We start from the raw sequence: 22,466 nt of genomic DNA on the forward strand, positions 1-22,466 counted from the left end.
ACACACACATGTAGCTCATTCATGTACATGTACGTTTGTAGCGGAACCAGTCGTGCAGTGGATACTAGATTCAATGTTTTCTCCGGTTTTACATAATACAAATTTTGTTTCTGAGCAGCGCAGCCAGCGGTCAGATTGTGGAAAGTTTTCATAAAACTTGAAGACACGGTTCAAAAGTTTCGGCAAATCTACAAAAAATACAGATGCAATACAGACATGATTTGGTAACGGTAACCAATATATATAATTTATTACACACTAAACAAAATAATAGTTTATTTTCAAACTATTTAAAACCGTTAGAGTTGGCCTTTAAGCCTCAGTTTTGCGTTCTGTGAAGGTAGATTAGGGAGCTGAACAAATGAAGATTATAGTGTTTAACGTGTTTTGGTGGAACATTAATACTGCCCACTTTCCGATTGCTGCTACGGGATCCTTCCAATCGGATTTTCATTCTCAAATTGAGCTTTGAATAGATTTTTTTCGTATCAGCATCTTCCCAATTCCTGTGTCTTGTCCTGCTTCGTTTTTTCCCACTTTACTCTACAAAACCCAATTTTTATTTTTGGAGTGAGGAAAAAACAGTCCAAAGACTGAAATTCCTCAACACGTAACAGCACTGTGAGCCTCATAGTCGCATTACCAATCGATTCATGCACCAGGTTCCAGTAAAAAAAAGAGAGAGAGAAAAAAAGAAAAAACAAATAGAATATTGTTCTCATCTCCTGATGAGCAAGACGCGTGTTGCCGAAGCGCATTCAAGGGTCACAATCAATTAAAACACACCTTGATTTCCCAAGATCACCTGGGCATTTTTCCCATCCTGGTTGCAACGGAGTCACTCAGTATATTGAAGCTGCTGTTGCAACCTCGCCCTCGTGGATATTTCGGTTCTACTTCGCATGTAACACAATTGGACCTTTTTATGCATGCTGTACATGCGGACCGACTGGGAGCTCTTAAGACTGAAGTGGGGGAAGAGTAGAAGTTGAAGTTCTCCTGACTTGAATAGAATGTTATTTGATCTTGTGTGTTTTCCAGCCATCGTGTCAGACAGAGTCTCATCAAGGTCAAATCTCTGGTCTTTGGGTGGATTTTAAAAAGGACAAGTCGCCTGGGTCTGGAAAACAAGGAGATAATTCTCCTTTTTGTGTGTCATTCGGACAGCGGTTGGCTCTGACGTTGAGATTTCAGACAGTAATTTTTAGCACACTTTCTGCAAGTCACCGTAGTGAAAAAAGCACCACTTCCAAGCAAGTTGGCAATGTTTTTTTTAATCGTCCTGCCATTACTTTCATGCGTTCAATTTATCTGTGTTGGACAGTAATCTCATTTGCCTGAAAACAAAATTTCCAGCGTGCATTGATTCGATCACTTAACGCAATCGTTATGGAGCCATCTTGCCACATCTGTCGGGAAATCTTAATTTCCAGCAAACGCGTCCCTCCCTGCAAGCCAGCGCTGTAGGGTAAGGGGCAAAAATAAAAATAGGTGGCAATCTATTGATTGAATTACGGATAATTTCAGCATCGATTCAACTCCATCTGAGAGCCTTCATGCCTTAGTGTGAGACAGCTGAGCGAATCGTACAAAGGGGAGAGTGCTAGGTGTAGTGATAGGCTGCCTCTCGGTTGGTATCTATACTCCAAACTGTCGATGGACGGCCGAGGTTTTAAACGGGCACAAGTGGATGGGTGAAACTCCTTGCCCTCATCAATCTTAACGCGGCAGACTCGAGATCTGTCACGTCCATCTTCTTCGCCTGCGCTGGCTGGAAGCGAGTCATCACGCACGCGCGTCACATGCCCACCTATTCGGCGCCCAATCCTCAACGCAAGTCCTTATTATCTGTCTTTATAGCCTCGTCGATTCGGGCACGGTAATTTTCACCACTGGAATGTGAGTTTGTACTGCCACGCCGTAACCCGCGTTCTTGCCAACTCGGGAAAAAGGGGTCACTATTACACTATAACCATGGACAGGTTTACCACTCACTGTGTTCTTGCTTTCCTCCTGTTTTTCAACGTCATTCAAGGTAAGATGATGAATAACGGTGTTTCTTTCCCGAAGTAATTATGCGGTACACTAACGTTTATATATTTTTTTTCTTTTTTGTTAGTCTCTGTAAAAGTGAATACACAATGACATCTCAGACTGTCGCTAAATCTCCGACCACTCTTGAGATTCACTGTTCTGAGAAAACTATGGTACTGACTGACCGAGCTGAAGAGTGAATTCCTCCATCATGTCCTTCTAATTTGAGTGAAGTGTTGCAACATGCGTTCTAGAACATTTTCCCATGACACAAGTCATTGGCTTTTTTAATTCTGCAGTTCACTGAGTTATTTGCATTATATTAGATCCAACGATACATCTATTGTATTTTGGGTATATCTCTACTCATTTAGTGTTTGTGTGTATGATTAAATGTCGTGCTTGGAAGTGTTTTGTGTTTACCCACATCGTACAGTGCCATTTATATCGCACTTTTTGCACTTGTCCATTTATCACCTTAAGTTATTATCACCTTTCATCTCACTAAACTTTGATTTGCCATATTCACTTATTTTTTTTCCTTTTGATCTTTTAACACACTCTTTGATTCTTGCTTGCATTTACTTGATACATGCAACATGATTGTACCAGAATCAAACGAGATAAATTGAGAATGTTCCATTTCCAAAAGGAATGCTTTACGTTTTGTGACACACCGCCTTTGTAACATTTTAACATGATTGAAATTCAAGATTAGAAACACTGTGTTGCTGCATCAGATCAGCGAAGTAACTTTGATTGGCTATTTGATCTCAACGGCAGCTGATTTTTGCCAAGTTTCTTCAGTTTGGACAGTTTCTTCATTATGCCTATTATATTTACGGCACTTTAATGTCCTAAGCTTACGGTGTAATAACTCCCTAATACAGCGTTATAAACCCCTAAGTTCACAGCGTTTGTAGGCTTTGTAACTGTGTTTTAAGGCCGTAAACTCAGGGCGTTATGATGCCTTAAGAGGGGGGTTATGATGACGTACGTTAAAGGCGTTATAACGCCGTACAGCTAGGGCGTTATAACGCCCGTCCGTTTATGCGTTATAACAGCTGTGCTTTTATAGGTCGTGATTACCCGCATAATAGGGCATTATAACGCCTGAAATTAGAGCACTTTAACGACATAATGGAAAGCAAAGCGTTCTTAGCAGAGATCAGCTACCGTGGATTTCAATGTTTTCAAAGTTAGAATGAAATAAATCTGGCCGTGCCTGTGTCATGTTAATGTGATATCTAACTCCTCTTCACGTGATAATATCCATGCATTTGAGATGACAACTCTTCTTTTCTTCGCACCTTATTACATTAAAAGCACTGTATTTTGTTTGCTTTTCCATATCAACACCATTCTACTACTAACTTCAAATTCTAACATGTATATATACTCTTATATCCCCCGTCATTCATAAGCTAACTACACCACGACGACTTCCTATGGCTGTAAGTTCCTCAAAACGCTTCTAGTCCTCTCTCTCTTTTCTGTTCTCCAAAATCTGTCTTCATTTCCATATCAATCTGCGCACTCCAAGCTTGTTGAAAAACAATTCATTTAGACATTAGATATCACCCATTCACCCCTCTCACTCTGACAAATAAACTATGAAATTCGAAATCATGTGAAGCCAGTATTGGGCTCGTGACAGTGTTCTCTCTTGTTTAGTTGGTAGTTACGTTTTGCTGTAAGGTTGAATTACGTCGATCAGACAATGTCTTAAGACTCTTCAAAACATTTTTTTTTAAATTAGTGACATTTTTCTCAATCTTTGAAGAAGGTATGTGCATGTCAACACAGTGCAAACGCATAACAGCATGTGGAATGTTTCATACTAACCTTAAACCGCTCTATCTTCCTTTTTGTAATTGTGTTTTCCCCCTTTCGTATTGTTATGGTGTGTACATCTTTTAAATTGTGTTATTGGGGGGGTTCTCAGGTTGTCCCGACTTTAGATATTGATCTAAATATTGAATAAGTCACTGTCAATGAAGGTTTTCATTATTACAAATATAACTGCTAAAACTCAGTTTGCGATCATTCAAAGAAATGAAGGAAACAATGGAACAGTACTCCAAAAAAAGCATTTTCTCCTTTGCATTAAACCATACTAAATGCACTATACAGTTATGATTCTCCAACAGAAAGCCCAGTAATTTATGCATGACGTCTGACATCTGTATTATGTACTGATATGTACTGCATGTGTACAAGAGTGTCTGCACGTTATGTGTTTCCAGATATGCACAGTGTTCACTTGTCCCGTGTTTTATTTTTGCACCACTGGATCCTGTATCAAGTTATACAGGCTATAGGCCTTGAACTTGTTCCCATTGGAACCTTAAAAACTGTCCAGAATTCAGCACTGTGAGTAGTTAAAGTGAATTTAATTATAAATGGGTCACATGCGACATCGTTTCTTTGCCATCTGTCTTTGCTGCAAAGCACGGTAAGGCCAAAATGGGGGTTCTGAAATCTATGGGAAAAAATTCCACAATTTTATTTCAGCGCGAAGAAAAAGTGAATTTAGGACATTATAATTGGAAGAAAATTGCTATTGCCGTTACTCTTCGCAAATGTCTCTTTGGAACGTCTGACGGTCTTGATGGTTTCCTTATTAATATTGCCTCAGATTACTGACAAAAGGAGGGTTTGTCAAGCTTGTGAGTTTCGAAGCAATTTAGCGTTGGTATGAAGAACACGTTTCACCCACACAACCGTGGCTCGAGGGCCGGTTCATCTAATGAAAATGGCTTGCTATTTCCATTAACGTAAAAATATGGAGATTCTCAAAATGTATCACTGGATATAAATTTCATCTAAACCTGGCAGGTTTGTCTCAAACAAATCGCATAATGGCATGATTTATGTTGCATAACTGAATGAAAGAGCAGCCACGATCATTTATTATCACGACGTGTCAGCTGCGGCGTCTCCTTACGCCGGTCGATTTCAATAAGTCTAGTCTTATGAGTCTTGTTATTTGTCAGCTTTAATGTAGGTTTTCCCCAGCCAATTTCGGAAAATTTGTAAATGAATTATAAATAGCAGCATTCGTTTTTGAGCGGTATAGAACGAACTTTCAAATCCCTGTTTCTATCTAACAAATGAAAATTCTATCTCAAGGAGGGTGCATTCAGTCGTATGGAGTCAGCGTTCATTTTCCTGATATTGCACTGGTTAAGTATATAAAAAATTATTTTTGCGCGATATTGAATGCACCTCAGCAATGCTGCGTTTGTCTTTATCTGAACCCAATCTGTTTCGGAAAACTCGAATGTGCAGTGTAATTTAACGTATGCCTGGTCAAGAATTAGAATGCGTTTGTGTGCCAATAGAAGTTACATTCTTGGAAGTGTTTAGTTCATTGGTTAAATATTTGAATATAAAACATCCATGCTCTAATTGGAAACTAACGGCTATTGTAGGGAACCTATAAACACCGGCGCTGAGGGAACCCTCCTTCTTGTGCTGCGTTTCAATCACGAAACCTAAATTTTTGTTAAGTTTAACAAACACACTATAAATGAGTAACATGACATCTATTATCAAAGTGGTGCCATGATTTGTGTAACCTTGTATACTCTAATGAAATTGAACGTATATTTTGCGATTTTAAATTACAGCAAATGGAAATGAAAACCCACTTCCTAGGGGCACGGTAACAGACAGATTGTTAGCAAATAGGAACGCACATTTGTTGTAATTAGCAAGGAATACGTCAATCAGAAATCCCAATCATGTATTTGTAACCTCATTAATGAAACGTAATGCACATTCATTTATTTGAAGGATGTAAAATGAAGTTCAATGCTTGTCACTGCGAAAATGAAACCAGGTTTTAAGTTGTTTTCAAAATCTACGCTAAATTGAAATTCTATTTTACAAAATAGATCGCGCATTTTCCGAAAGTGGTCGGGAAAACCTATACAGCAGAGGGACAACCTCATATTGCTGTCAATTCCACATTGGTGTCATGGGTGACTCACTGTGCAGGGAAATCGCACCATCACCGATCGTATTGGCGGGGTATTTCTACTCAACCTGCGCAATCGCGAAATGATTCCAAAGGAGATGGGCATAATCAGGACTGTCAGCCATGCCCTTCTGGATTGACCTCATCACTAGTGTCATCCCGATTCCTTTGCTATTCTGCATTCAAATTATAGAGAATGAGAAAAAGAACATGAGGATATGGCTTGAGCAACGTGGAGATTATCAATTTACGCGAAAACGGCCTACCTTAACATAATTAATAATTAATCTTTCGACCTTCCAATTTGGTTTTCGATAAGTCCATATGTCCCAGCCTGCGTCAGGAGAGAATCACATTGTAGAGTGGGCCCTTTCTCGTGAGCTAAGTCCAGATAAAAATGCTTCGTATCTAACGCTCTGTATCACTGTATCCGTTACCCTTTACTCCTTTCACAATGTCGCCTTTTTAGGTGTGTTATGTGCAACAGGAACATATCGTCTGGTGACCACTCTGATGCAGAACTATTCCAAAGTGGTGCGGCCCGCTGAATCACCCACAGATCCTATCGTTGTAAGATATGGTGTCGCCCTTCAACAAATCATCGATATGGTAAACACTTCATTTTAGAATAAATGTCTTAACAGCCCAATATGGAGGAAGCTTTTTGGAGCCCATTTGTAGAGACCGTGGTAATGGATTCCAGGCAGTAACAAATATGGAAGAGTCCCTATGGGACTGTTCACGCAGACCCTATGAATTGCTTATATCCCTACAGGACTATTTCAACTAATAGTGCATAAGACAGGAGACAGGGCGATAATTAACAGGTTTGGAAACTAGGGGATTTGCAAAGTCACTGCTCAGGTAAAGTACGTGCTCAGCAATCAGAGTCTGGCTAGGTATGTTTTCATACCTTTCCTCGGCGTTATATTCAGACTTACGGGCGTACCTTTGCCGATTACAATAGTAATCATGCTTTTGATTCTTCTACTTTGGCGCTACTTTGTATTGTGGACCAAGGGTAGCTTTGCATAGCGAGCGTATTTCTGCTTTGTGTGTAAATGTAAGAGTTTGCTTGGCATGCCGTATTCGGTTAACTCTTTCATTTACCGTTTTATCCAATTGTTTCTTAGAATTAAAGTGGCAAAAGCTTGCTTAACTCTGACCATCTGAGAGGCCCTCTAAATTTTAGTTCGACTCTATGTGGCCGCACCGTCTCCAATCAAATCCCCCGAGGAAATGAGTAGCCGGCCAAAGAGGATTACTAAATGAGAAGAAATGGCACTATGCTGAGTCAGTGAAATGGGCCTAATAAGTGCACTCGTAGGCTGGTCAGTCGGAATTATCTGCTTTGGCACTGAGCTTGATGTAATCCCTTAGACATGTGGTGCACTTCACCATCTCAGCCGGAAGCAGTGTTGGAAGTCTCGGGCTGGAACAGTGTAGGAGGAATACCCATACCTACATCCCTGAAGGGGACACATTAGACCTTTTCCTTTCCCTAGAGTTGACTTACTTCCTTGCAAGAATAACCCACGCGTCCCATTGTGCAGGTGGTTGTGGAAAGGCGAAATACTCAGTTACTTTCAAACAGAACTCGATTGGTCATGCAATAAAATTATCCTCTGCCATTGCTATGCCAATTTAAGTAATAACTAGGCCGTGCTATTCAGAACACTGAGAGTACTTTTGTTCGTAAACTTTGGTAATTAGTTTGGAATAATAATGCCAGAAAGAACTACATATTCTGTTGCTGTATGGAACTAGTCTCAGAGGTTTTATTTATGCCAGCTACGCAGAGAAAGCGACTCTTATCCTCTCCTGCTTAATAAGGGCCCTTATAATTCTGAGGTAAGCGACCTACAGTGCAATTCCCCTGAGGAAGACCGAGGTAGGCCCAGACGGATGAAAAGAAAACCAACGCAAGAATTCACCGCCAATATAAAGCGATGTCTGAAGCCATACTACAGACGCTGCAATTATTGTACTTGGGATCAAAATGCAGCAATTTCCCCGTGAACCGACATATTTGTTGGAGGCAAATTACCGCCGATTCATTTCTCCTAAAGGGTAATACCCACCGCGGGCGGAGCGGACATGCAGTGAGACCTGTGGGTATTCTTCCTTTATATTTTCCCATATCCTGTCATCACGTCCCCCCCCCTTCAATCTGATCCTTCATTGGTGTTTCTCCGCACCTTTATCATTTTAATTACATAGTTTTAACTCCTATTTAAAATATTTCCCCAATGCAGCTTATTAGAATCTTTTCGTTTCCCGTTTTTCTTCCTTCTTATAAAAGCATTTTAGTGAAATTCTTATCGTGCAATGCTTGATTGAAAACGCAAGGCACTACAGCCAATCTGAAACCGTGGGCTTTGTGAATAGCCCATGGCATCTTCGCTGGCGGATTTGTGCGGTAAATTTACCTTCTGATGAATAAAGTCAACACTTCGTCTGCGGAATTTTTCTGTCTGAAAGTGTTGCAACATCGCGAGAGGCGAGGTATAAGCTAAACACAACAACACCCCTGACGGCAACTGAAAATGCGCATATTTTCCGTTGGGTTGTAGGCTATTCACTGCTCGCCAATACGAAGCCCAACACGAGCCGCCAACACACCGATCAGTAACCTGTCTGCGCGGCACGAGGCGACGGGGAAAAACCCTGATCGAATCAAACTCCAGCAAGGCAATGTATCTGAAACATTTGACGTCACCCCACGCCATCCTTTCCACGGCAAATAAACCTCGAATTACCGCCTCCAGCAGTGCGCTCCATGATTAAAGAAAGCATATCGGGGACCGCGAAGAGAGGGGGAGAGAGACAGAGAAAGGAAAGGGTAACGATGAAGACAAGAAGAACTGGCACTTTACAAGATTGCGACTGCTGTTCTTAGCAGTGTGGATTAGGAAGTGATGGATTTACCAGTCGAAGAGTGCATACTAAGCGGAAGATGAAGGCCACTCAGGCCCCGTTGCCTGCATTATCCCGTCCCGCTCCCGTTAGCCCGTTTTGCAGGCCAAGAATCACCTATCTTTGCAGTCCTATCTATCAATCCGCTGTTGTTAATCACTCCTCGCTGAAAACTTGCCCCGAATGCCTCACTTGACATTTCCACAAGATGGCCTGTCTGCGTCTTTATTATATCGCCCGTTTCTGTTGCTCTCTCGTTTGTGATTTTGTGCGATCTGGTCGCTCGGGAGTTGTAAGAAGGGCAATAACCAGGAATATTCTCAACATTCTGTGCATCATCAGCATCGACAACGACAGAAACTGCCGCGTTGACGTTCGTTAAGTAGCATTTTGTGCAACGCATGCAAATGATAGCCTCACACCCAAGGCACCTCTTTTTCTCGTATGAATGAACTTCCAATTCTTTATTGCTGTCAGCGGGATGAGGATGAGATAACATCAATAAGGACGTGTTTTGGCACTCAGAGAATTTTGGGAGCATTTGCGAGGGAAATGTTTGAGTAAAACTGAAATCGTTCATTGTGTTACTTTTGACAAAATGTTTACACAAATCTCCTTCAAATCCTGTGTAAAGTCAGCAGGTGCTGCTTTACCCTGAAACGCCCGAAACGCACATGAAGAAGGGTTCAACATCCATTTATGTAGCATGTTTCATGGAGTATCTTGCTCCTCTCAAAGGAAAGATACTGCAAAAATAATAAACGGCATTTTTCTTCCTAAAAAGATTATCTAGTTTGTTTTTTCATCCGTAATATAATCCTCTCCACTAAGAAAGATAGTACTTGTAGTTCCTTTTGCGCCGTGTGGCGCATTCGGTTTCTAAAATAGAGAAAAAAATATTTACAACATGAATACATTACATAAACTGATTCAACACTCGGGACAGGCCATTTGGAAGATACAGTTTTACGTGTATACCAGAAAGGTCTCACTCTGTGGAGGGCAAGGTTGAAAGAAGATCTGAGGAAAAAAATCAAATTGATTGTGACAGGCCCATAGTTGTGTTTTCTGTAAGCGGAAAATGTTGTTCTCTGAAAAAGAATGGCACGAAGGGAATCGTTGGTTCCCGGAGTTCACTGCGGTGTGGCGTATGTGAAGTATGAAATGTAAAAGACAAGAAATGAATTCAGCCCCTCCCCAAACCCTTCCCGCCGAGACGGAGAGTCCGGAGCCAACCTCTGCTGGATTAGATCCTATAGGAAACAGTTCTAATGGCTTTTAATTGCCTTGCCCTACTTTCTACAGGACGAGCGGAACCAGATACTTACTACAAACGTGTGGCTGAGACAGGTAAATATTGTGTCTTTCTCAAATAATGTGGTGCATTAATAAGGTCATTGATATGTGAATTACCAGAGATTGTTTATTCTAGTAATTAGACTTACAGGAAGGTTTCCTGATGATTCAGAATTGTGTGTGCTATTTTAAATGTCATAGTCTTAGAACCATTTCGAAAATAATATTCCCAAAGTCTCGGGGGCCCTTCCATCTGAAGTACCCGCTCGCACATCGGTTTTATTTGATGACTCGGCCAGCAGTCCACGAATGAAGAAAGAGTGCGAAAACGGGCGGCATATTCTCCTCTTGAGAAGGCCTCCTATGTGTGAATATTGTGATCAATTTGAACAACCATCATAGTTGACAGAATCAATCTAGACTGAGAACAGAAGTGGAAACGTGGTCAGAAGAAATTGACGGTAGTTAATTAAAAACCTGCGGCATTTCGATCGAGCCTCTATCAGTCAGTTTTTACCGTTGCGCTGCCCCCTTAGCAGCTTTATGCGTTTTGAATTGTTGAGAAGCAATATTGTAAAGCTCCATACAGCTTTGTCATTCAATTTAGCCTTTTACAGTCAGGCTTTAGGATTCCCTTACAAGGATACTGGAATTGAAACGCTTTCAAGAAAAGCGATTTACTTTTCTGGGACAATGACATTTTCAACATGTTTTTATGAAACAGTCGTCCAAATGTCTGTCTTGAAATGAACTTCGTTAGCTTTACCAGCAAAAAGTAAGCAAAAAAATACAGAGCATTTTTTTTTACATTTTCTTCTCTTGGTTATGGGTAAAAAAGGGGGATCGACCTGCAAAGAACTCCCTGTGGACTTGTTCGATGCGCATTTCGTTGGGCTAGAGCTATTCTATGAAAACATTAAGCTTGTGAAGTGCATAAATGACCATATACAGACCGTCATCTACTCGGAAATTATTTTAGAAGTGTGAGGAAGGTTATCCTAAAAGAAGCACAACCGTCAAATCTTCCCTCGTATGTGCACTTTGACTAGAGGGTTTCGGTCACAAAAAAATACATGTGAAATCGAACTGGAAGGAATCCGTACGCCAGGCTCAGGTAGGCCTATGGTTACGGATGGAATATTGTTGTGGCTTGGGCTTCTTATCAATCACGAAATGATGGCAAATTCAGGTCATAAAACTGGAGGTAAAGATTCAAAATCATTGCTTGGGTCAGCACAGGAAAATCTTGAACGAGGGGGCCAGAGGAAGATGCAGATCAAGTTATGTTCGGGGAAAATGCTGAGAGATTGTCGGCTGACAGCGTAGACGGACTGAACGGGAACAGCCCGGGGCCGTTGTCAGGGAATGACCTCAGAGATGTTAAAGTTTTGTAGACCTGAGCAGGAGAATTTTTTTCTCGTGGATGTCACTTCATGAGCCTTGAATTACCCATGTGTGAAATCATGGACGCTGCGGCCGGCCCTTTTTGACACAGAAATTGTGCGGCAATTGTAAAATTCTGACTTCAATTTTGATGATGATAATTAGCGAGGTTGCTTTAGATGACATTTTATGTCCGTCAGGAAAAATCTAAAGCATAAATTTAGTGAGTAGTTTAACAAAGAATGCCTCACAGAAATTGCATGGCTGTGATGTAAAATGCATGTTGCTGCTTTTCTTCTGTATCTTGTAAGAAGGTAGAATGATGGTGAGTTGTAATGAGCCTTTTGTGAGTTAAATTTGAGTAAAATCTGATACACGGCACATAAATATAACAATTTGAATTTCCTCAAATCACTACCTCGTGATTCGGGGCAGGATTTTGCATAGCGACCACCATCTCGGGAATGGACTGGTTCTGTTGTGCCCTTCATAACCATTGAAAACAAAGTGCAAGGCGCCTCTTACGTAACTAAGCAAAAGCTCTCCTCGAGGCATAGTAAAAGTGGTTTTAGTATGGAAAATTGAAATAGTTGTGTTCAAAGGAATTTTAAAAAAATTCAGTGTACCAGATTTTATTAAAAAATCAGTCGCAAAAGGCTTATTGAAATGTAACCTAGAAATTAGGTAGGAGACATGATTCAGTCAGCAGACTGTAGAATGATTGCAATTTAAGCATGCTGCATGTAAATGTTAGGCCTACCGGCATTCAGTCCTGTCAATCAGACCCGCGCATCGAAGGCAATTCTGTTGTAAAACACATTTCTCAAGAGGCAGTTATTAAAATAAAGTCCCATGTTCTCGTTAGACAGTCCACTTTTGTCCAATACACACACAATTAGCCAATTTTTGCCCAGCGAGGCAATCCCAAACACTCTATTGTTTGCAGAGCCGATGTGCTATTGGTTGGGGGCGTCAACAGTTTCCGTGCTTTCAAGTACTTGTCTAATGAATAATGCGTTTGACTACATCGGCGTTTTATTTTCAGCACTGGACTGATGCCAGTCTACGTTGGAACTCGGAGGATTTTGACGGCATCAAGAAGATAACCCTCCCTTCGACAGACATCTGGAAACCAGACATTGTCTTGTACAATATGTGAGTCTGTAGTCCAGGGCCTGCAGTGTGGCTTTCTATATGAAATGTGTGGTCTTATTTCAAATATCTTGGTTTATAATTAATTACCACAGTTCGACTCTCTCCGAGCAGACACCGCCTGGATCTAGCATTTATGTTAGAAGTAATTGAAAAGACGTTCGAGTTTAGTTTCACTTGATAGGGTTCGACGCGCCTAACACCTTAAAGGAGACATATTTCAAGCCCAGATTTGATTAAGTGCATTTAGATTTCCAAAGTTATGTTGGCAAGATATTTAACTGGTAAACTTGGGTTACAGCAATTACACATTAAATTTTTTTTCACATATATTGTATTTCGTGTAATTTTTTTCTATTCACAATGTTTGTTTACGGTTGTCTTTGCGCCATTTAGCTGATACCGTTTGATGTAAATTCACGCGTCGTATTTCACTGCCACGATTAGCCTCTTTTATTTATATAACCTGAAAAAAAATATCCCCACAAAAAAGGACTGGTAACTAGATCTCCCAGTTAAGCCTTCAAAACTCAGCGAGATCGCAAGTGCCTGAAAATGCCCCTCCGACTGGGCGGAAATCCGACCTGTGAGCTCGATATTACACGGCCCTTTAAGAGGACGAGATCAGCGTGGCACCTGCACTCGAGGCGCGTTCGTAATCGGTACCCGGGTATTACGGATCCATCGCGATGTCGAGAGAGAGACGTCAGTGACAGATGTGTGAAATTCCCCTGTAGGGATCATGTGATTGTTTTGAATCAGATTTCAATTTCAATAGCGTCCTTTTGTGCAGAATTTGTGCTGTAAAGGTTCCTTTCACATCGTGTTTCTGTAAAAACTCAAAATATGGTTGGACCTTTGTTCTTTGCGGCAAAGCCATTTTGAAGCCGCCTTTTTTAGTCTGTTTGGGGGAAAAGCACATTAAACAGTGCATTTTAGATCATGACGAGTAGACAGTAGAAAATTATATATTGGTCTTATCCAGCCTGTTGCGATAGGAAAATCGGCAAAAATGTTTTTTGAAAACCAGACAAATACTGTGGCGTTAGGACAGTTTAACATCTTCCCCCAAAAGACTCTGTGGTTATAATGCTCATGTTATAATCTAAACTTTAGCCGTACCTTAATGAAGTCGCATGTATGGAACTTCATTGATATAATGTGCTGGCACTTCCACCGGTTTGTAGCGTAAGAAAAAGTTATCAAACGAAATGGATCATTCAGCCGTCTTACGCAGAGTTTTTGAAACTCTTTGTCTGAACCCTACCCCAACTTGATCCCTAATATTTAATTAGTAAAGTTAATTAAAGTTTATGAGTCATTAATAAGTCATGTTCATGCTCTTACAAGGTGTTGTTAAGAACTTGTGTGGCTAGTGCAAGAATATTTAACCGTTGTATTGCATTCACAGTTTTCCATCTAACTTTGTAGTCCAAGGTTTTCTTCTTATTATAATTCTCATGGCTTGCAAACGGACTCCTATATGTTTAAATTTCTTGTCTTGAAACGTTCTTCACGTTCTTACAGAGCTGATGACAAGTTTGAAGGCATCATGAAAACTAATGCCGAGATCGAAGATAACGGGCAAGTATCTTGGTACGCTCCCGCTATCTTCAAGTCCTCCTGCAAGATCAAAATCAGGTTTTTCCCCTTCGACGAGCAGCGCTGCAAGCTGGAGCTGGGCTCCTGGGCCTTCACTACCAACCACCTGGACTTGGTGAACCGCACCGACGCCGGGGACATTGCAAGCTTCATCCACAACGGCGAGTGGGTACTCAAGGGCATGCCGCTGGAGCGCAAGCTCATCAAGTACAACTGCTGCAAGTACCCGTACAGCCTGCTGCACTTCACCATCATTGTCCAGCGCCGGTCGCTGTTCTACGTCTTCAACATGTTGGTGCCGTGCATGCTGGTGTCGGCTCTGACCATGTTGAGCTTCTATCTGCCAGCTGATGCCGGGGAGAAGGTGACACTGTGTATCACCATCCTGCTATCCCTTACAGTGTTCTTGTTGCTAGTAGCAGAGACCATGCCTCCAACGTCGGATGTTATTCCCTTAATAGGTTAGAATACCAATTGCTTTTTAAGTTAAAAGAAATAGTATCAGTAATAAGTACTTTGAGTTAAGTGTGACAAATGCATGATACTGTCTGCAAATAGGTCTATTAGTGCCGTGAAACTTTAGGTCATCTCGCGAAAACTTCTGACGTTTTGGTAACGGAAATGTGGGCGTGGCCTTTGTATCACAAGTTACAGTGTAAGGGATGTATCACCAAAGTTGGAGTCCTTGCTTACCCGGCTTTAGAATCACCACGAATGAACTGCGAGAAGGTTGACATCCTGAGCTTTCTTTAAAAAAACATGTTTGCTCTTCTCTATCTGTGTTCTGACAAATTGTAAATATAATGACAAGGTCGTCTCATTTCTCTCCTAGCCCAGTACTATCTGACCACAATGATTCTGGTGTCTGTCTCCACACTCATGACGGTCGTCGTGCTTCACATCCACCACAAAGGGGTGTACGCCAGCCGGCCACCGGCCTGGCTGAGGAAGCTCACTGTAGACTACTTGGCCCAGGTGCTGTGCCTCCGGAGCTGCCGAAGCCTTCACGGCGCCCAGACGGTGCCCCGCATCAGCTTTGAGAACGCGCCGGCGATGCGAGAGGTCAACAACACCGTGTACAAGCCTGTGAACATGGACTGTAACCAGCTGGAGATGAACAACATGATGACCAGCAAGAGGGACGTCCTGGGCATGGGCCGGCGGAATCGGCTTCAGCAGACTCTTGACCTGATCGCTATCAACCTGGGGAAGATCGTGGAGAGATACGAGGAGGAAGACATGGACAAGGAGATGCGGTGCGAATGGATAAGAATAGCTTACATTATCGACAGGTTGTTCATGTGGATGTTTGGACTCACCACAGTTATTGCCACCTTATCCATCTTCCTACAAGTCCCGTCATTTGGATAGGACGCGTTCTCAGTCAAGAAAATGTGGCATTAATGGAAAACCTCTTGGTGTAACCTTCTTTAGGACTGACTCCACGCCATATTGGCTTGTTCTTTTCAAAATTGGCGCTTTCATAGAACGGAACTTAAACCAGTACATTCATGTCTCTACAGACTATAGATAGTAAATCACGAATAATGATAATATCAAGATATTAATTCTAGTTTTAAAACGTTCGAGAGGGCCGTAACATCCAAAATACTACAGGCTCTGCATTTAAACCTTTTAAGGACATGGATCATGTCAACGAACAATTAAGACGTGCAAGAACAACGGAATCTTCAAATATACAACGTTCTTGGCTTCAGTGGGCAAGATCCACAACCAATTTTTGAGGGGGGAATTTGGTTTTAGCTAGGGAGGGGGCACATAATTTTGAGTTTTAAAAATTACTTTTTATGGCCTTTCTAAGGGATGACGGAGCAACTAAGGGGAAAAAATTAACCAAAATATACCCCTCTTAAATTATTTGTGTAATTGCTCCTTTTGGGAGCCCTGACCCCCGTGGGCCCCATGGATCCACCCTTGCCAATGGGCATGATGGAGTAACACACGATTAAAATGATTCGCAGTGAAATCCTCACAAGAAGGACCAACAACCTTCTACCGTATGACCGTTACGAGCAATAGGTAACGATCTCAAACGAAAAGTCTCAGCCGCTGCTGACAAAAGCCTCAGGCTGTTTTCAGAAGGAAAGAAAAATTATGCGTAAATTGATGGGCCGCGCAGTCGCCTCTACTTTTAAAGACTCGTACTAGACGCGCTCTATGTCGCATTTCAAACGCTGCAGGTACATTGCATTAGTTTCACAGACATTGCCGAATGGATTTTTGTAACAGTTTTTCTTTTTAGACTGGAAGCATCTTGTCATCATCTAAGCTGTTGAGAATGTGAGTGCAAAACATCAAAACAATTAGCGACTAACAGATTGGTGTCGAATCGGCTGGCCGATTGTAATAAGTGCATATACGTCACAGTCTGTGAGATGCTTTTATGTTTTCCGAATGCTTCCTAGGTAATACTAAAAAAGACAAAACTGTTTTATCTCTGTTTCAATTTAAATGGAAAAATAACAGCAACAGACGATGTCTCCATGTTTCAGTTAAAATACATAAATAACGTAACAGGGTAAGGTATGTTAAATTTGCAATTTATGAAAAAAGCTACAACTTATTCCAGCTTTGGGTGCGTTTTGTATGTATTGGCAATACATTTAGAAAGGCAATCATGCGTCGCGTTTCATATTTAGTCTGATGTTCAATAAGAGCAATGTAGTACTCGAAAAGAATATTTTGTAAAAGAAAAAATCAAAAAGAAGGAAGAAAAAACAGAAATGTAATGCGATTGAACATATATCTTTATATATTAATATACTTTAGCAGTAAAAACTTTGCAGCCATTTAAAATAGCATACGTGTAGTCTAAGGGCTGGGAGGGGGTTTCGCTGCACCCTTGGACCAACTGACAGTGGTATTTTGTATTCTTTGGCATGCCTTAACGCAAAAAAGTTAAAAGAAACAAAATTAGGGGCAGGAAGAAAATTTTGAAGTCCCATTCAAATTTTTGTATTTGCATCTCTAAGCATCGGGTTTCTTATGGGTTTGACTCATTCCAAGCCTACGGACTAATATTGTTACAGTGCTCGCTCATTTTGATCTTTTCCCGGCACTGTTCTCCAAGTATTTGTATTGAAAGTACTTCTAGGTTTTAAACAAATATTTGCCGGTCATTTATTAATTGGTTTATAATTAAAAACATCATTGTGTGATTTATTGAGTTGTTTCAGTCGTTATGTCAATTAAAATCGGCATGGTAGACAATTTGCATATAATGCTTTTGATCGCTGTTCGCGTTTGTTATGTTAAAGGAAAATAGAAAAAAATTATACCGAAAAAATGTTTCTGGCATATATCTTTAATTTTTACCGCCGTATATGAGAATAACAAACACTTCTGTCATCAGTTCGAAAGTGTATTTGTTTTTCAACGTCTGTGAGTTTTATCTTTTTCCCTTTTTGTAATAACATCTGTACAGAGATGTACTGATAGCTTATCGATTTCCTGATACTTGCCAAATCAACAAGAGGAATAACAAAAGACAAGTCAACTTTGACAACCTTTGATGGTATAGCAGGCAAAATGCAGACCTTGTGCGTAAAATGACTGTCGCTGTTTTGTTCATGAATATTGGGTTGGATGCAGGACCCAGAAGCCCGTGAAAACCCTTACCGATGGCAAGGCGAAGACTGAAAAAAATGGTCAAGCCCAAATAATGGTGCCTTTCCAGGATTCCATCCACAAACACACATTTAATAAAAACAGAGAATCTTTAAGAATACAAATGCAGCATAAATTCCGTGCTTGATATGTAACTGGGCTAAACACGACATGTATTTTAATATAGACCTAGAGTGGTTTTGACAGTCCTTATTGGAGAGGGATTTAAACTATTTTAAAGCATAATTAATTTTATATTTATTTTTTAAACTTCTATTCTTATAAATTCCGACAATTGAGAATTAATAATATAATAATAAGAACATAATGCTTTTACAGCCGGGACAGTCCAACGTTGTGTTGATATCAGATAGGCCGGACATGATCTAAATCCCATCAAATTTGCTTCTTGAACACATTTTTAAACACAAAAATTCATACCGGTACACATTTTAATATTACTGAGGTGTCACAGAGAATGAAATTATTTGACAACCGTATAAATGGCCTGCCAAAAGCATACCTCTGTCATGAATTTTATTTTGATCGTGCTGTACCCCATGCATGGCGTAATACTTTCACCTTTTTATCGAATTAAATGCTAACGCTACGCCTGTTCTGTCCTCAGCCTTGTAAATGTTTACAAGGAGGTCGCAAGGAGACCCTTTGCTCACACTTCAAGCAGCAAAGGTATGCGCTCATGCAAGAGTGTAGTAGATTCGCGGTGCCATCTACACGTGTCGGCAGCTTTGGTTAATTTTGACGGGAAAAAAACACATGCAGTCTCTTCTGTGTGAATCCTTGTGTTTTGTACCAATCACCGCAGCAGCTGGACCTGAAGTGCGGGGTCAATTTGCCACGAGAGTGTCGGTTTTCTTTGGTTTAGGCCTATTTGGGCAAGGATTCACTGCCACAGCTTCATAGGGCTATTACAAAGGTACGCTTTTGGGCAGACGAATTATTATAAAATGGGAATGCTCCTTTCAATGCATTTCTCAACGCTTGGCAAAAGAATCCTGCCGAAAGTAGAGTACGCGATCTGCTCATATTGGCCCATTCAACCACTTGTGCAATGCTATGAAAAAAAATAAGTGTTATCTTGTAATTTTGCACGGGACTTTCCAAGGCGATGCATGAATTCAGTAGAAATTGATACCTACACTTCACTGAATTTTACCCTTTGCATAAGTGTTCATTTACTGCTAAATACAACGGCTCATGCGCTGATCTCCCCGTCATTATTTTAAACAATGTAAGACTACATATAAAAGCAACTTCTTGTCCAAGTCCACTACACTGACAGACTCTGCCGAACCTACACTGGACGAATAATTAGATCACTGCGCTATATGTTCTACGTACAGCACCCAAGCTTAAATTGTTATACCTCCTACCACTCGTGCAAAGACAAAACATTATTTTCACACCATTGCATCGACAATTAAAGAGAAGAGGGATTCCAAGGCCAGTTGTACTTTTCCCTTTAGCTTCGAGGACTCCCCGCATAATTTCTTTCACCGCTGCCACAGGAAACCTCGTAATGGCACCATGCTGTAACTTAATCGCGTGTTGCTGTAATGTGGTATATTAAATAAAACGGGAGACTAGCCTGGTGCATTTTGGGTGCGTCAGATTTTTTCTGTAGATGGAAGGGTCAAAGTCTGACGCCTTGCAGAAGGGCAGACAAAATAATGTCACATGCCTGTGGCCTTTCCTGCTCTTCTCTTTTCCTTTTATTTCTTTTTTCTGATAGACTATTGATCAAATTTACCCATTACATGTATTACTTTGACTCTGATGTATGAGAACGTTAGCTCATTCTTAAACTCGAAACCCAGTTTTGGGCAGATGTTCGTCGCATAATGAGAAGGGTAGTCTCTGTATATTGTGTGCTTCGTGAATGTACCAACGTACGTGTCAATAATATGGTACTAGGATTTTAGTGAAAAATTAAATGTTGTGTCTACAATTTTGGATGAAGTTGCTGCTTGATTCAAGTTTAGCAGTTAGCAGTTTTGGGGATTTCTGTCTTTTTTATTTCTTCTGCCGCTGCTTCTGCTATTGAAGCTGTTGTTGGTGAGTTGCTGGCCTTTATTATTGATTTGCAGTCACGTTCGCCGTTGACATCACTGTCATTGACGTTTTACTGTCTGTCGTTGTCAATCTTATCGTCTTAAAATCATGGCGTCTAGTCATATTTCACATGTTGTTTGCCATATATTAATTCTCTGAAAGTAAGACCATCATTTGATATTATCGATTAATATTATACATATATCAACTGGCATCTTCGAGACCCTGTTTCTTCAGTCACCCAAAGTAGCTGTTTCTCGCCACCAAAATGAAGAAGGCAGTTCTGAGACTACAGCATTTTAAAACTAATGTTGGAAACCTACCAATAACATTTTAACAATCATGGTGAGGATGAACACAAAAAGTATACAAAGAAGGCTTTCAATGTGCAGACTAGGAGATCACTGCATCTCTACATCCATTTCTGCTTTTTGACTATAACTAAATCAGTTCACACTTTATTTAGAGACGATTTAAACTGGCGAACCATTTTCCAATGATACCATCTTCCAAGTGCTACGCAAATTACAAATCAGAGTATAAAGTGCGTAATGTGACTGCATGCTCTCGTGGTTGCAACAATATTCGAACAGTTTCGCGTTTGACTTATCAGACGCATTGCAACAGCCATGTATCTCACTCATCCAAGAAAGTGAAGTATAGCGGAATGACAGAAACCCTTGCTAAATTGAATAACAGCTCAAATTCAAACATTTAATTTGTTATGCATAAACACACACATCTTCAGTTGAGAGAATCTAATAATAAATGGAATTACACCGGTTGAAAGCTGTCGATTTTTTCCCCGTTCACGCTTCTATAAATTTACATGATAAGGCAAACGGCTGGCTTTTCCAATGAAATGTTAGCAGACAGCCCCAGTTCTTGTTTGAGGAAAAAATGTTCTTTTCAATCAAATCTAAACTCCAGTTGGGAGCAGTACTCGGACTTCGACATTCTCTTTTGTTTCGTGCAAGCTCTGCTTGACAATGGAACCATTTTGAAAGGATCTTATTATCCACGCAGGGTGGATGCTGCCCACTTTGGTTTGGCTGCCGTTGCTTGATTTCAACTGAACTGAAATAAATTAGAGATAGGACCAGTGATGTTTTTTTAATAAAAAAACACTCATTGTCGTCTCTTCTTTATACTTTGACTAACTGCATTTTTACGTGTATTCCTTTTCAAATATTGGTTGTACATAAATTGGTTACGGATTGGATGCGCAATGAAGGTCGTTAAATCATTTCCATTTACACTTTGATCCGAAATACCACTTTAACTGGTTCTACAAGGATTTCTTAAAAGATCTATAAGATTTCCCCATGGAATGTGGTTTCATTTAGGACTGGAAATTTTGTAGAGCTAAAAAAATCTGGACTTTTAATAACACCCTAAAGCCACCGTGTAAGTATCTGTTCTAAGTTATGCTGTCTGGCCGTCCTGTGCAAGACGGTGTTTGTCGTTTGGCTATGCCGCATTATGTTGATGATCTTCTTTATATCCTAAGTTGAAAAAGTTGTTCTAGGCTCGAGGGGAAAAGGCCTGCTTCCTGGGATGTTATTTTGTTCAAATTATAAAGCTTTACATTCGCGTGTTCCTGCTTGCCGTGGGTATGTGCATTTCATGTTAACGCCAAATACCGTCCAGATATCGATTAACAAGCACTTTAACAAATTACAATGAGTGGAGAATCAAGCAGCATTGCGAATACTGAAGCGTCGAACCCCCCTCCCCACGCACACAAAACGTCTGCCGCCAAGAAGCCTCATACCATAGAAGCTTTAAATACGCCCCTGAAGCAGGCAATCTGTGACTATCGTTAAATTACAGTAGAGAATCTTTGTACTGAAAAAAATTTAACCTGAAAAGCATTTCTTTGTGGAAAAAGGCTACGCAGTAGAGGCAAAATGTGTACTGGAGAAACCCCCGGCTTAAGGTCTGATTGCTCTGGTATGCACTTAAATGTTACAGAGGGTCCGAGCTTACTTGTTATCGGGGAGAGGATGACTTGTCCCGGCCGGAAATCAACCCCCAGCGTCGTGCTTTACAAAACTCTGCTCAATCGATCTCCACCGATTCTTCCAATCTCAACCCTTGTTCATGGGTAGACAGTGATGCCAAAATAGACCTGAATGGGATAAAACACATTTTAAGAAAGCAAAGGTTTAACTCGTTGAACAGCAGTCCCCAAACCGGAATCTCTCTTGCCGCTGAGAGGAAAGGCCTTAGGGTGGTAGGTTTTTTCCACTTTATTTTTGTGAAACTGGAGGCCGCAGATAACATTTCAACCCTTCATCGAATGTGATAGGGGGCTTGTGTCTTAATCATCCCGATAATGCAAGATAATCCTTCCGGCGCGTTGATGCGCGGGGCTGCCGCCAGAAACGTAAAAATGCTG

General features: G+C 40.8%; 1 protein-coding gene across 2 annotated transcripts; it reads left to right on the forward strand.

Moving 5' to 3' along the window:
- The first annotated feature begins 1,359 nt into the window (after positions 1 to 1,359).
- Positions 1,360 to 18,525, forward strand: LOC110982532 (neuronal acetylcholine receptor subunit alpha-10-like). Of its 2 annotated transcripts, XM_022241013.2 has the most exons (7): positions 1,360 to 2,035; positions 3,459 to 3,488; positions 6,486 to 6,625; positions 10,238 to 10,282; positions 12,657 to 12,766; positions 14,291 to 14,826; positions 15,198 to 18,525. In XM_022241013.2, the coding sequence occupies exons 1-7, from the start codon at positions 1,975 to 1,977 to the stop codon at positions 15,734 to 15,736; spliced, it is 1,461 nt and encodes a 486-aa protein (XP_022096705.1). In that variant the 5' UTR covers positions 1,360 to 1,974; the 3' UTR covers positions 15,737 to 18,525. The 2 variants fall into 2 exon arrangements, with proteins under 2 accessions (XP_022096705.1, XP_022096712.1); XM_022241020.2 differs by lacking the exon at positions 3,459 to 3,488 and having other exon boundaries at positions 1,375 to 2,035; positions 15,198 to 18,524.
- Positions 18,526 to 22,466: the final 3,941 nt, after the last annotated feature.

The sequence above is a fragment of the Acanthaster planci genome, linkage group LG05 (genome assembly GCF_054643075.1).
Source record: "Acanthaster planci isolate LZ-2023a linkage group LG05, COTS_SCS, whole genome shotgun sequence".
Taxonomy (NCBI): Eukaryota; Metazoa; Echinodermata; class Asteroidea; order Valvatida; family Acanthasteridae; genus Acanthaster; species Acanthaster planci.